The sequence below is a fragment of the Larimichthys crocea genome, chromosome VIII (genome assembly GCF_000972845.2).
Source record: "Larimichthys crocea isolate SSNF chromosome VIII, L_crocea_2.0, whole genome shotgun sequence".
Lineage (NCBI taxonomy): Eukaryota > Metazoa > Chordata > Actinopteri > Sciaenidae > Larimichthys > Larimichthys crocea.
Genome location: NC_040018.1, coordinates 24500397 through 24515540, shown reverse-complemented (window position 1 = coordinate 24515540; position 15144 = coordinate 24500397). Strand labels below are relative to the sequence as shown.

The window sequence follows — 15144 nt, the reverse complement described above, 5'->3', positions numbered from 1 at the left end:
CTACTATACGCCCAGAATTAGTCAAAGAGAATGTCTTTACCCTTGGAGGTGTTATTGTCAGCATATTCTAGTCTGGAGACACAGATGTCTGTTTACGCAGACTGGAACGTCAATGGCAAGCTATCTATTATGAGTATGAAGGCAGCAACAGGTCTCTTCGACCCTGGCCACCACAGTGTTGAGATATGGTGGCACCTAGTCAAAGACAAACAATTAATACTGCCGAGGACCACAAGGCCCACACGTGACCATGTGTAGCCTAAGGATAGAAAATTCCATAACAGTCATGAGCAGATTAAGAATAGGACACAGTAGATTGAATAGCACACTCAGTATATTAGGGAAACATCCAACTGGTCGATGTAGCTGTGGGGAGAGAGAGACAGTGGAGCATGTGATGGTTGATTGTCATGGATATGATAGGGAGAGGGAAGAGATGATGGCAGGGTTGCGGAGGACAGGAAGAGTGGAGAGTGGTTTCAAAATGTGGGAAATCTAGAGAAGGGAGGAGAATCATAATGGGATATCTTGCTTTAACTGGGTTAATTAAAATAATTTTAAAAAAGGAAGTAGTAAATAAGTAAAGTCCATAAGAGGGCAGTATATGCAACAATAAGGATGCCGACTGCCGTAAAACATCAAAGAAAAAGAAAGAAGTTGACACAGGCAGGCGGGTTTTATTTTGAAGGTTCAGACCGGAAGTGGCGGCTAATGTTTGAAGCTAGTTTGACATTGGTGCTGTACTTTCTGTCAGTCACTTCACTGCTGTCCTTTAAACAGCAACACGCTTGGACTCGGCTGATTCGGTGAGTTTATGTTTGTCCGTATAGACAAATTAAAACAGTTAAAGAAGGAAAAATAGAATAAAAAAAGTTTCGCTTGACGTTTAGCTACGAGCTAAACAACATTAGCTCGGTATCCTATGCTAGGCACGCTAGCTCCCAACGCTAGCTTTAACCGGAGGAACACGAGCTGTCAGGAGAGTTTTACAAACGCACACGTCAACTAAAACTATTTACCTGTGAGGATAAAGTCTGAGGGTAGTTTACAAAGGTACCAAAGTGCTGTGACTGGGAGCTAAAGGTAGCTGGTGCTGCTAAACGGATGATCGCAGCGATGCTTAAGAGCTAACAACAAGTAATCAGTGACAGATGAAGCTCCAAGTTAAACTTTATCCTCTCCATACTCTATGTAATGTTTACCTGCGCTAGCTCAGACGGAAAGCAGGTGAATTAATAACAGCACCGTGTCTTATTGTTTGCAGTGTTGACATGCCTCCTCAGAATAACCCTGAATTCTTGAGCAGTAATGTGAAGCTGTGCTGTTTGTTTGTGTCGTTGTGGTTGCAGAAAGCGCAGCTATGTGCAGCTGTGTGCGGAGCTCCAGGGCTCTGTCCCCTGTCCTGCTCCCCAGGCTGCTGCTGCTTCCCCACACTGGGTACAGATTGGCCAGCAGGGGCCTCTGGACCTCCCCTCACTGTTTGGCCGTCAGTGGAGACTCCCAGTTGCTCCCACTGCCCAGCCAGGCCCGTGTGGTGATATGTGGTGGAGGTATTGTGGGGACATCAGTAGCATACCACCTAGCCAAACTGGGCTGGACTGATATAGTGCTGCTGGAGCAGGGCAGGTGAGATAAATGTCTTTAAATTCATTTAAGGTGGTGTAATGATTTGTGAAATGTCAGCTCAGTTACCAGCCCTGACGAATAAAGACAAGAGTCAGAAGAGGATCATTAAAAAGCGTTGTCGACTGTATGTTGCTCTGCTATTATCTGTCCTCTTATCATGTTGGCAGACTTGGTGCAGGAACAACCAGACTGTGTGCTGGCATCGTCAGCGTAGCAAAGCCTATTTCCATTGAGTGTCAAATGGCAAGCTACTCCAATAGTCTTTACCAGCAGCTGGAGGAGGAGACTGGCGTCAAAACAGGTCAGCCACTTTGACACAATTTTTGCTCTTTCCAGATGTATATGACTGCCTATCTCTTTAAATGATTGACTATCTACAACCATTTGTAGTTTTATTTGCCTAGAAGATACAGAGGTGTGCAGCGAATCCTGAAGCAAACCATTACAGCATACTCATAAGCATTGTGTTTCAATGCGGTGTAACTATTACAGTAACGGAGCTGAAACACGTGGTATGCACTACTAGCCATTTCCTATTAAAGTACAAGTTATAATTTGAGGTCCCTCATCATAACACTTTCTGCATGTTTTGGCCATTTTTTGAAAGCTATTATTATAATAATAATAATAATTTCCCTGCAGTGACTCTGATCTAAATTATTATAATTTTGGCATTACTCTGTGTTTAAGTAGCGAACAGCTGTGAGTAGTTTGAGAACATCTTAGTCACATAATATGTGGGTTGGTGGTGTGTTTATGTTTTTCAGGGTATGTGAAGACGGGCTCTCTGTGTTTGGCCCAGAATCAGGATCGCTTCATCTCTCTGAAGCGACTGGCATCCCGACTAAAGTAAGACCCCAAAACTGCACGACAGTATTTAGTTGAGATAACCTTTGGCATCATCTACTGCTTTGAGTCTGTGTGGATGAGGGACACGTACATTTTCTCTCACACTTGTATGCAAAACAGCTCAAGTTCTGTCAAGTGACACGTACTTTGAGCGAATACTAATATTAATTTGATTTAATTGAGGTGTCAACTCTGACTTGACTGCTGCAGGATAAAAACTTTTTGCCTGGTGGTGGCACGATTGCACAAGTTCATAGTCTGCACAGTCTAGCACATCGGCACCCAGCTCAGATCGTTCACCTCTGTGCGAGCTGAATGTCCCTTTCTACAAAACACAGTACAAAAAGTACAAAAGGTGAAATAGTAACAGCTGTCAGCTTTGTTATGACATTGTATATGCTGATGTTACACTTCTTGCATCTCTATCTGTTGTTCAGATATTCAAATGATTCAGAGGTCTGAACCGGGTTAGACATGCAGTGTCTTTTAGGTCTGTTAGTTTCATTTTTATATCATCCCCTCAATTCGTAGGGTAATGGGAATCAGCTGCAACATCATTAAGCCTAAAGAGGTGGCCAAACTCCACCCTCTTGTTAACATTCATGACCTAGTGGGAGCACTCCACCTGCCTGCAGACGCTGTGGTGTCTCCTCCTGATGTTAACCATGCACTGGCTGTGGCTGCTGCTGGACAAGGTAAGACTCAAATTCACTTACTTGCTTTTGATGGACGACATTAGTGGACCATGAAAATGTTTTACAAGCAGTACTTTAATTCTAACCCTTCTCCTCCTGTTCATTTGCTCCTTTTTGCTCCTCCTCCATGTCCTCCTCTTTCTCATGCTAACCAGGGGTTCAGATCTTGGAGCGAACCAGTGTTCAGCAGGTTCAAGTAGAGAAGGGTCAAGTGATGGCGGTGGAGACTGACCGTGGCTCCATTGAGTGTGAATATTTCGTCAACTGTGCTGGACAGGTAAACTTCAGAGTGGAATTTTGGGATACCTTTTGGATAAAGGAGAGTGCAGGGTCTTATGCCACTTATGCCATCAGTGGAGCCCTTTGCTAGTATAAAGTGGGGAGCTGAGGTGACAATTAGTCTTTAGTTTTTAGTTTGAGTCCTTAGAGAGCAACAGATGTGTGACATATCTGTTCTGTCTGTCTCTGCTCTAGTGGGGTTATGAGCTGGGCCAGGCCAGTGAGACGAAGGTGTCTGTTCCTCTTCATGGCTGTGAACACTTCTACCTCCTCACCAAACCTCTCCAGGAGCCACTTCCACCCAGCACACCAGGTCTCACACACTGAACACACACTGGAAAACTGCTGCAGGCACAGTTGCTAATGTATTGCTAATATAATAACACATTATTTGCTAATACCAATCATTTTTTGCCAGCTAAATGTGATGTCTGTAATCAAGAAGAACCTTCACATTTAGGCAAAATGGCAGGTAGACTAAGCTCGCTAAGCTATCAACAAGAAGCCTGTTGACGCAGTGACATAAGGTGAAGTCTGCTCTGTGATTGCATGTGATTATAGTGCCATTTGCACGTTTAAACGACTTACTTTTTATAGCCAACACTACTGCTGGGCGATTAAATGATCTGAGATTGTAAAAAGATTCATGTTGGTATACTATTGATGGTTTTTCTCCATGGATAGATATAACATTGCTTCTGTTGTGTGATAACAACAGAAGCAAATGAGACAACAGCTCGTCTGCAGTTTTTGGCTGGCACATCAAGTACACACCCGTTTTCTACTGCACAGCATAGAGCTAACCGTACTGGTTAAGAATGTAAATGTAAACTGGATTTCCTCTGGAAAAAATGTGAAACCGAGGAGCGCAAAAGCAACTTTTGCCTCTCTCCGTGTCTCTCTTCCTGTTTGCACAAGGGTGGGGCTGAGCTCCTCCACATTCGGTGACGGCAGCGTGTTGTGGAGAATTTTATTCATCAGTGGTCACGTCAGTCAGCGGAGAGAACATGCACAGGAATCCAAGATGCATTATGCTGAAAGGTTTATTGAAGCTTGGCCAAGGAAAATGCGAGGATTCATCAGTGTGCTTCTCATGAAATTTCACCTCCTCAATTCTGAAGAATCTGTCCCCTCTGGCTCATCTATATCACACTTAGGATAATGTGACAACTATTGTATGTCCCTAAATAAGTTTACCCTTAGTGGTCCAATATTGTTATCTGACTCTGTAGAGGCTCCTTCATCATTTACGTATCTGTTGTGTCTAGAGAGTGAGATAATCACGGTCCTCTGACCTTGGTTACGTAATGATCAGAACAATGTCTGCTGTAATAAACACGTACAGCTGCCCTGTGTCTCAGGGAGATTCTTAACGCACAATTTTACACCTATGCCTTCAAGACATATGGTTGACCCTGTGTAACCCCCATATAAAGCAGACTTCAGGATATATTTGGCTGCAATCAATGACGATAATGTCACCCACAAGTGCAACAAAAGGAAACAGTACGATCAATTTATTTAACACCTGTTGATTACAACAACAACAACAACATCGCTCGGTCTGCAGTAACTTGTTGCCTTGTCTTCATCCACACCTGCTTCATTTTACAGCCATACAGAGCTTGTTTTATGTGAAATATCCTCCAAAAGCTGAGGAAATACTTAAACAAAAAGTAAGACAATGTTAATCATATGGAAGTTGTTCGGGTATCTCAAAAGCAACAAGGCCCAGATTCAGACAGTCAGCAAAATATGCCGTTGATCGGTGCCAAACAGGACAGGAAATACGACAAATCTTTTCAATCATAAGTTACAAGATGAGCTAACTTGGTAAGACAGTAAAGTTGTATTGATTATGTACTCTAAACATGGAAAAGTTCATTTTTGTGGTGGGTTACAGACAGGTCCAGAGTTTATCTAACTGAGGCTGTGTCTTGTCTCCAGTGGTGATTGATATGGACGGCAGAATATATGCACGACCGTGGCAGGGAGGTCTTCTGTCAGGAGGCTTTGAGAAGAACCCCAAACCAATCTTCACAGAGGGCCGCAACCAGCTGGAGATCCAGAACATGCAGGAGGACTGGGACCACTTTGGTAATAGAGGGAGTTCATTATTTTTGTGAACACTGCATGTTAAATGTCAGGTTTTGGTGTCAGGCCCTCAAAATAAAATAGCAGTCTTCTGAGTAAACTCACCATTTTTAACTTATGTTGTAAATAAGTCAGACACATCAGATCCACTCAGCTGTCAATAATGTATCACAAACACAAGGTGTGTTTTGTTTAAGGTGTCTCTGATGTAGATATAGTTAACTGAAACATTTGCAATTTGATCCCAGAGTCCAAATAGCATTGCAGTTGTACATTGTAGTCATACTATAATGTACAATGTATATAGTATAAGAGTCTTTGGCTGTTTTAGATGAATATTCTATGGCAGCACACTGGACGAATTGATCGTAATGAAGGTGTAAAAATTTTGGGCCGTGGGCAAATACAAGTCAGAGTCCTTCTTAGTACTTTAGAGTTCAGATTATGGTTTTATAGGAAAACTAAGTATCTCTATTTTTAGGCTAACTTACATGTTTTTGTTTGTTTGTTGCTGCAGAGTTATTCATCTTTGATTATTTAGTTATTTTTGACTGACGTTTAGGCCAGCTGTCCTGCCATTAGGGCAGATAGGCTTTTAATATTTATTTTATGGTGTTAATTAGACTTCAAGTGCAAGCAGTTCAGTTTCAAAGTACATCTTCCTATACACATGTAAACACACGCACACACACACACACACACACACACACACACACACACACACCTGTCTTTTGGCCTTGGCCTTGTAATCTGAGATTCCTCATGCAGCATGACAGGTTGTCGTAAAACAGCGGTATATCACAAGCCAACTCTTGAGATGCAGCAAAGCACAGTGAAACTGCCGCTGGTCGTTCCACAGTTGTACCAGTCAGTTTTAACATTACTTTAAACTTGCATGTTGTATTTAAAACTTCCAAAAATAATGTGTCTCCTGAATATATATGGAATTATTTTGAAGCACCAGCTCACCACCTGTCAAGAATTGTTATTAAACTACTTAAATGTGTGAATGGATGGTTCAATAATGAGTAGAAAACAGTGATGCCGTCCTTTTGGACGTTGGATCAGAAAGTCTGTGATTAAAAAAAACAAGCTTAAAAATCTTATGTACTGCCTTTTGGTTTTTATAAGTAATTACTAACCAAAAGAGTCGCATCTTTCACTTTCTACTGACTTACATTGTCCTGCCATTTTTGTTGCTACTTGGAAAGCTCATGGTGGAAAACCCTCAGGACTGTTTATGGCACAACACGGGGTATGTGGTTCCTGCTGTGCAGCAGGAGCTTCAACTTGTATTAGTAAGAGTATTTCACAATAGTAGATGGTTGAAAGGTGGTTGGGCAAAAGCATTTAAAGCCAACTCAGGTGTCTTTTGTTCAAGGGTATTCTGTAGGAGCAGGAAGACAAATAGTAGTTCCAGTTTTGTGACAGGAAATGATTGCAGCTGTATAGCTTTCGGCCAACCGCTCATTTGATCATTTTGTGGTTTGTTTATGTTATGTATATGAATTACTCCATTTCTGATTTGAACCTGTCTTCTGCCTCCAGAGCCAATGCTCAGTGCCTTGCTGAGGAGAATGCCAGGTCTTGAGTTAGCTGAGATCCATCAGCTGGTCAACTGTCCGGAGTCCTTCACCCCTGATATGCGCTGCCTGATGGGAGAGACGCCGGGTATCTCTGGTTACTACGTGCTGGCAGGAATGAACTCTTCTGGCCTGGCTTTTGCTGGAGGAGCTGGCAAGTAAGCACGAGTATAACTGTATTCACTAGTATGTAGCCTAATGTATTTGTGAGGACAAACATTGTTATGAAGACTAGACTGCACTGTATTCTACCAGAATACATTGTTTAAGGGGTGACAGAAGTATCAGTTAATTAATTTCAGTAATCAGAATATGTGTAGCTTGCATTACAATGAAGCACAAATGGCGTGTTGTGTGATTTGGTATCCAGGTACCTGGCAGAGTGGATGACCTATGGTTACCCTACTGCTAATGTCTGGCCACTGGACATCAAACGCTTTGGCAACCTGCAAAGCAGCCGAACCTTCCTGCGACACAGAGTTATGGAAGTCATGCGTGAGTAGAGAACTCATGTTACAGTCTATATGGTTCGCTTTAAAACAATCTTCACATGCCTACATGTCAGTTTCAAGGGTTAATGGTTGCTGCAGTTGTTCCTCTTGTCCATACTGGTAAATGGCTTCCTTTTTAAAGATAATGAGGATTCAGCAGTCTCAGTCACACAAAACAAATCTTTTTAGTACTAAACCCCCTCTTGTTCTACTTTACTTCCTCTTCAGCTCAGCTAGGAAACACCATCTGACTACTTGAAATACCATAACTTTGGAAAATACCCACTTGATTTAAATCAATTCACACCGCTGGAGTCTCACAGTTTGTATTGAACTGGAATTCATTTTTATGTGAAAGGACATTTTGTCCCCCATCTCTTCCATTAGAGAAAATACTGTTTCTGTTGTGGCAGGCTGGTTAACAACTGCATACAGCGATGAAGTTAATAAACTAATTACACTCTGTGTGACTAAGCTGTTCTCTCAGCACCACCAGCACAGTTAACACCTTAAATGTATCATAATGGTAAGTGTTTTTCAGCTCTGGTCTGTGCCTCCAATGTGTCTCTGTGTGTTTTTGTATCCAGCTCTGCTGTATGAACTAAAGGTCCCTCGCTGGGATTTTCAGACCGGGCGTCAGCTGCGGACCAGCCCTCTGTATGACCGTCTGGACACGCAGGGAGCTCGCTGGATGGAGAAACATGGTTTTGAAAGGCCCAAATACTTTGTACCTCCAGGGAAAGGTACAGATTACATACCAGCAACGTGCTATATTATGTTCATATTGAAGTTTTCAGTAAGATGATGGATGTTTTTCTCTGCCCGGTTGTCCATGTGTGCGTAGATCTGCTGTCTCTGGACCAGAGTAAGACCTTTTACAAGCCGGACTGGTTTGACATTGTTGGAGCAGAGGTGAAATGCTGCAAAGAGGCTGTCTGCGTCATCGACATGTCCTCCTTCACCAAGTTTGAACTAACTGTAAGTCTTGATGCACTTGAGGGGTTTAAGCCGCTCTGGATCACATAGGATAGAAAATTGCTGCTGCACCTCCCTCTGTGGGTTCAGATTTCTAAACATACACTGCTCATCTGGTCCCACACGGAGAGTCAGCATGTGTTTTCCATCAATATCACGTTCATCTGGGTCAGAACACAGCAAAATGTTTTTAAAATGGCACATGATGCAAGGCTTTGTCAACTAGGAGCCACTAATGCAGCAGTTATATATCCCACCATTTTAAATGTATTTAAGTTGTCTGTCCCGATGTCCCAGTCAACGAAAGACCAGGCCCTGGACCTGCTGCAACATTTGTGTGCCAACGACCTGGATGTTCCTGTTGGACACATCGTCCATACCGGCATGCTGAACGAGAGGGGAGGTTATGAGAATGACTGCAGCGTGGTTCGCCTCAGCAAGAACAGGTTTGTGACACGTAGGAAATAATACTTCAGACATGCAGATGACAGTGACCATCGAAAATAACTCACATGTTTGTCCCCTGTCCAGTTTCTTCATCGTCTCTCCAACAGACCAGCAGGTCCACTGTTGGTCCTGGATAAAGAAACACATGCCCAATGACCCACACCTCCATCTAGAGGATGTCAGCTGGAAGTACACTGGTAAGCGCGCCGCACCGTAGTTGAAGTCCTGTAGTGATGTCGCCATCTAGTGCCCACAAAGTATCTCACATGCGCATCCACTTTCAACCCAGTTATTTAAGTGACCTCATTTTGGTTTTGATGTAGGCGAAATTAGACTCTAGGGTTGCCAAGAGGGTAGTTAATTTAGTTGTTTTAACTGTCTAAAGTGTGAGCAACGCTACAGTACCTTAATTTTATTTTTTTAATATACAAGATAAAACACCAGCTGAGGATCTCTGTCCCAAAACTTAAACGATTTTACTGATGTCCTTATTCTAATGATTCAAATGTTTGTTTTATATTTCAATTAATATTCATTTCAGATTGTGCAAACCTTCAGTGTGAAACTACCTGACCTGGGCTGTTAACTTTCTTTCTAACACTCTGATCCTTTACCTACAGCTTTAAATCTGATTGGACCTCGTGCAATGGACGTTCTGGCTGAGCTGTCATATGTTTCTATGACACCTGACCACTTCCCCTCCATGTTCTGTAAGGTAAGAAACCAGGGCTAGTTGCAAGAACATTGATAGAGAAATAATAATAGTGAACTGTAGTTGTAGCAGCAGGTGTATGTCAGGTTCATCTGTGGTTGTAGTTGTGTTTTATCCCCACATTGACTGTGTGTGTTTCGGTGTGTTTACAGGAGATGAGTGTTGGCTATGCCAATGGGATCAGAGTAATGAGTATGACTCACACTGGGGAACCAGGTTTTATGCTCTACATACCCATAGAGGTGAGAGCTGTTTACATATACACACACGAAATATGTCCATAAATAAATAAATCTACCAGTTCACACAATGGTTGATAAAGTCTAATGTCTTAACACGAGTATCATCCTCTGCTGTCCACAGTATGCTCTGCACGTGTACAATGAGGTGATGTCGGTGGGTCAGAAGTACGGGATTCGTAATGCAGGGTACTACGCGCTGCGCAGCCTCCGCATAGAGAAGTTCTTTGCCTTTTGGGGTCAGGACCTCGACACTTTCACCACCCCGCTCGAGTGTGGACGAGAGTTCCGGGTTAAGTTTGACAAGGTATGTCGCATGTTCAGCTGTGTAACCACATCAAACTGTATTATATCAGTGTGGACAAATGCGTTCTACACAATGATGTTGCCAACCTGATTTGCATTAAGCTTTTGAAGTGCTTGATTAAATTTTACAGCCTTTTTTTTTTTTTTTTACTGTTAAACGTGTGAAAGATGAGAGAATAATTAAAGGTGTTACAGTCTTTGCTGGGAAAATGATCACCAATCTGCACCTGCAAGCACAACAGGTGGCACTTTACACCAGCAGAGGTAAAGGTTACCATCACTGTCGTTTTAAAAACAGTGGAACATAAGGTGTGCTGTCTGCTGCACACAGCAATAATGTCAGCACAGTACTAATTAATGGACTACGCACTGTAAAATTCACAGATTGCTTTCAGATGAGTACTCATCAGTGTCTAAAGTTTACTGTCTCTGTACAAAATGATGATAATGAAAAGTTGTTTCTTGTTGCTCCCAATGAAACTGTACAGTGTTTGCAGATTGTTAGTTGTTTGCAGACCACCTTCCATAACATCTACTGCTTCCCCCTCCGTTCTGTCACCCCTCTTTCCTTCACCTCTTTCCTCTATTTCCTGCCACATTTTCCTTCTCTCTATGCCTCCATCAGGACACAGATTTCCTTGGTCGCGAGGCCCTGCTGCAGCAGCGTCAGGACGGTGTGTCTCGGCGGTTCGTCATGCTGGTTCTTGAGGACCATGACACTGAGCTGGACTTGTGGCCGTGGTGGGGCGAACCCATCTACTGTAACGGCCAGTTAGCTGGGACGACCACCAGCAGCGCCTACAGCTACACACTGGAGCGCCACGTCTGCCTTGGCTTTGTATCTCCACCGCTAGGCCCAGAGGGGCTCCCCACACCCATCACTCCAGACTTCATCAACCGTGGGGACTACGAGGTGGACATTGCTGGCCAGCGGTACCCAGCCAAAGCCAAACTCTACCCCTTCAGCTCTCTCTTTACCCAACAAAAACGCAGAAAGGACGACATGGAGCTCAGCAACCTCCAGGGGAAGTGATGCGGAGTAATGGAAGACCCTGGATTTGGCTCTGTAGGAGTTTCTGTGACACTCCTCCAGTTCACCAAATCCTCCCCTGCACTTACCTCCCAGTGCCAACTTATTGTCCCATTTCTAGCTCCTAATCGGAGGGTTGTATGCACAATCACTCCATGTCCCTCTAACATTTACCTTCCATGTTGCATCTCCCTCTTTTTAAAGTGCAATATTAAGAGCCACCAAATACTTGAGCTGTATCAAATATGGAGCTCCTATATCGTCAGATTCTAAAGTTATTCTCCAGCCCCCACACTCAGACACAGTCCACACAGTCTCAATGGCTAGTTTACTGGGACAGGCTGTGGTTAAGTGCCTTTGTTAAGGCAACATCAACGATACGCGATCTTACGACTCTTTCACTTTGTTCACTTTAACCCATCCTGAAAGGATCTTGACCGACAATCTGTAACGTTTCGACGCGACACAGTCCGGAAGAGTCTGAAAGAAAATGTCATTCAGTGCTGATGTGCAAATGCCTACACAGTCAATATACAAGTGTTGACTTTATTTTCATTTTACAAGTTGTATATTTGCTGCTTTAAAGAAATATGAGTGATGTGACTTTATACTGTCCACTACTATCATCCCCACTACATTGTCCTTAACAATGAAGGGATATCCCTTCATTAAGTATCCTTCTCAGTAAGGGGGGAAATTCCTGGCTGAAAATCCAATCATTAGTAAATTGTTGTTTTGTGTGCCGCCCATTACTCCAGTCGTGTTAAAAAGGTTTCCCAAGCAAAATTGCCTTTTTCCCCCTTTATCATCCATTTTGTGCTGTTGTTGTTGTTGTTGTTGTTCTTCTGTGTGTCGAGCTTGTGGTATTTAAGCTGAAGTGATCCGACCTGTTTTTTTATGTTTTGTGGTCGTTTTTGAAGCGACGTCGCTCTGCTGAAGCGCTGCTTGAGTTTTGATGAGGGAGGGCGGAGAGGGAAAGCTGTGGCTGTAATCCCACGAGTCCATGATATCTTACATTGTTGTTAGTTCTGTTTATCCATAGTTAGGATATTTGAGATAAGATGTATTTTTGTATAGCTAGTGTGTATAAAATCTCTATTTTCAGTACTGCACACGTTTGTAGTCAGTCAGTTTTTAAGTTCTATCAGCTATTATTAATCATCTACAATCCATTTGTTTCATTCATGCAGTTGTCTTTTTAAATGCTTTCCTCTCTTCTTGTGCACATGTACTTGTCAGCGGCAGCTTAATGTTTTCCTACATTTCTACATTTGATTTGGTCCGTTTGTCTCTCGCCCGCTTCAGAGGTCAAAAGTTTGGGAGAGCTAGAGTATCAGGCCTGGAGCTGGTAGGAGCGTTGTGAGGTAAATTGTTCAGATAAAAGGAGAAGTTCAAAGTTGTCAAGTCATACATGGCAAATAGATAATACTACTATGTGTTTGTGTTGTCAAAAGGCTTTGGCGTGTTGATCTGCTGGGAAGTTCGCTTGAGTGGCTAAATGGTCTACCAAAAACACTAAACGTCTCACAGAAGTACTTTTTAGATCAATTACTTCTGAGTGAAGAGATATTGTCACATTCAAATGATTTTGTTTAATATTGATTACAGATGCTCAGATCTTTCTGAAATGAGAAATCAAGTGTAAATAGAGTGATCAAGTGTGCTCGAGGATGGTAGGACATGCTAAAGGACAGACACAGCAGGGAACTCACTGAACTCCTGGTGATTGACAGGCCTTTAGACAGCTTAACTCCATCATCACTGATAAAAATGCTTCTTCACAGTGTATCTCCAACTCCTTGTCTAAACCTCTACTTCTACTAAAGTGTTTACAGTGGCACATAAAACAGGAATGTGGAAAGCCTCATCAAATCTTCATCTTAATTTTTTTTTTTTGATTAGTTTGCTAACATCTCAGGCTTTTCCATGACAAACGATCAACATCACACTCTCAAACTAGAACAGAACTTGCTCCAACGCAGAGTCGGACTCGGCTTATAAAGGGCTAATTTCTCTTTTGGTGTGCTTTGTTTGTAAAAAGAAAAGGCGCTGATAATATTAAATGAAGTTTTTGCATGTGAGAGTGCAATGTATCAGTCTTTGTATCCTTCAGCTTCAGTGCTGTTACTGTAGTGCAGTGTCCTTCTCCAACCCATGGTACTTTTTGCTTTAGCTTCATGTGATTCACTTTTGGGGCCTCATTTATACAAGAATCCAACACAAACATCTTAGTCTTATCATTTCTAATGTATTCGGTATTGTATAAATAAGGCCTCATTAATGATTAGTAATTAATGGTGTACCTTTTTTAAGTTAATGCACTTAATATCCAAGAGTCCAGTAGCTGTGAAGGCACCTTTTCAACAGTCTGACCTCTTTGTTGAGCAAATTATTAAAGGGAAACAGCCCCGAACATTTGCACTAAACAAGAGCAGCCTTCTTTTTTTATACGTGCACACACACACACACACACACACACACACACACACACACACACACACACACACAAAAGCAAGCACTATCACTGAATATCAAGTATAACATATATCCAAAAAGCTGAAGGCGAAAAAAACAGCGAATAGTAAGAAAAAAAAAAAGTGTCAGGGGAGTTTTGGGAAAGTTTGTTGTCATGAATACTAATCGGTGAAGTGGTAGTGTCGTCTATCCCAAAACACTGACACTCCACACTCACTGGTGCATGTTTGTCTCGTTTGATGTTTCCATTAACACCACTTGTACTTGACTGTTCTGTAAATGGCAGATTTTTTTCTTCAGAGCTTTACAATAATGTATTTATATGATGTTCATGTCTGGCTGTCTAATGTACATAAAGTAAAATATAAAGAGAACTGTGTTCATACAAAAAGGCTGAATTTGAGTCATCTGTTCACATCAGACATATATCAGCACAGGGAAGAATATTAAGTTTATTACACTGTGCAAATGTACCAGAAAGTTATTGGGCTGCTGTGGTTATCAAGGCCTATCCTTTGGGGTTCAGTATCTTACCTAAAGACACTTCAACACGCAGACTGAAGAGAGACCAGGGATCAAACTGCAAACTTCTAATGGGAATTAACGAGAATTTACAAAAATTCAAGATTGGCCCTTAAACAGGGAACTTAAAGGAGCTGGGGAAAAAATATTTTAGCACAATCTTGACTGAAACAACCAGATTTCATGCAAGTAGACTTTATTATAAGCTATTCCTCCATCACATGCACATGGGTGACCTTTAATGGGCGTCTTATAATGTGTCCATGTGCATGTCGTCATGTGGGCACCTCTGCTTGTTTAGCTGTTGTATTCAGTGTTAACCACTACAAAAAAATGTTTCTGAACAGATAAATGTTGAAATCATTAGGTTGTGTGCGTCGCAGCATGTGAACTAAACTAAGCAAGAGGATCAGATACAGAAGAGCAACAGTGTTCTGCTGTTATGGAAACAAGTCGGCTTTGAATGAACTTCAACGTGATTGGACTTGATCTCTGACATGCAAAGACATGAGGGCAAGCAGAGGATCAGATTTTCATACGCGATGTTCTCTTTACTGTACGGCCGAGTCACATTTCGCTGCCGTGCCGAGCAGCGTGTTTATGTCAAGTTCACTTGAGGTATGTGTGTCGTGTGCTGAGGCTCTGATGCAGCAACCAGGTTCAAGGGTTCAGTCGCCATGGCTACCGGTTGTATCCAAATAGAAGACGTGTAGAGCATCGAAGCTATGAAACCTTGTGATGTTTCTCTTCCCACACAGACAGTTTCTGCAAACACCAGCCCACTAATGAATATCAAAGTGCCTGCGGTGAGACTGAAGATT

At 42.4% G+C, this 15144-nt stretch overlaps 1 protein-coding gene across 1 annotated transcript; it reads left to right on the top strand.

Moving 5' to 3' along the window:
* Positions 1–656: 656 nt before the first annotated feature.
* Positions 657–14192, top strand: pdpr (pyruvate dehydrogenase phosphatase regulatory subunit). The gene is made up of 18 exons (XM_019258390.2): positions 657–806; positions 1350–1626; positions 1794–1927; positions 2394–2475; positions 3007–3170; positions 3326–3447; positions 3645–3762; positions 5397–5546; positions 7092–7284; positions 7497–7621; positions 8205–8360; positions 8462–8595; positions 8890–9038; positions 9124–9236; positions 9660–9754; positions 9904–9993; positions 10115–10297; positions 10922–14192. Exons 2-18 carry the CDS (start codon positions 1361–1363, stop codon positions 11327–11329), a joined length of 2682 nt encoding a protein of 893 aa, XP_019113935.1. The 5' UTR covers positions 657–806; positions 1350–1360; the 3' UTR covers positions 11330–14192.
* Positions 14193–15144: the final 952 nt, after the last annotated feature.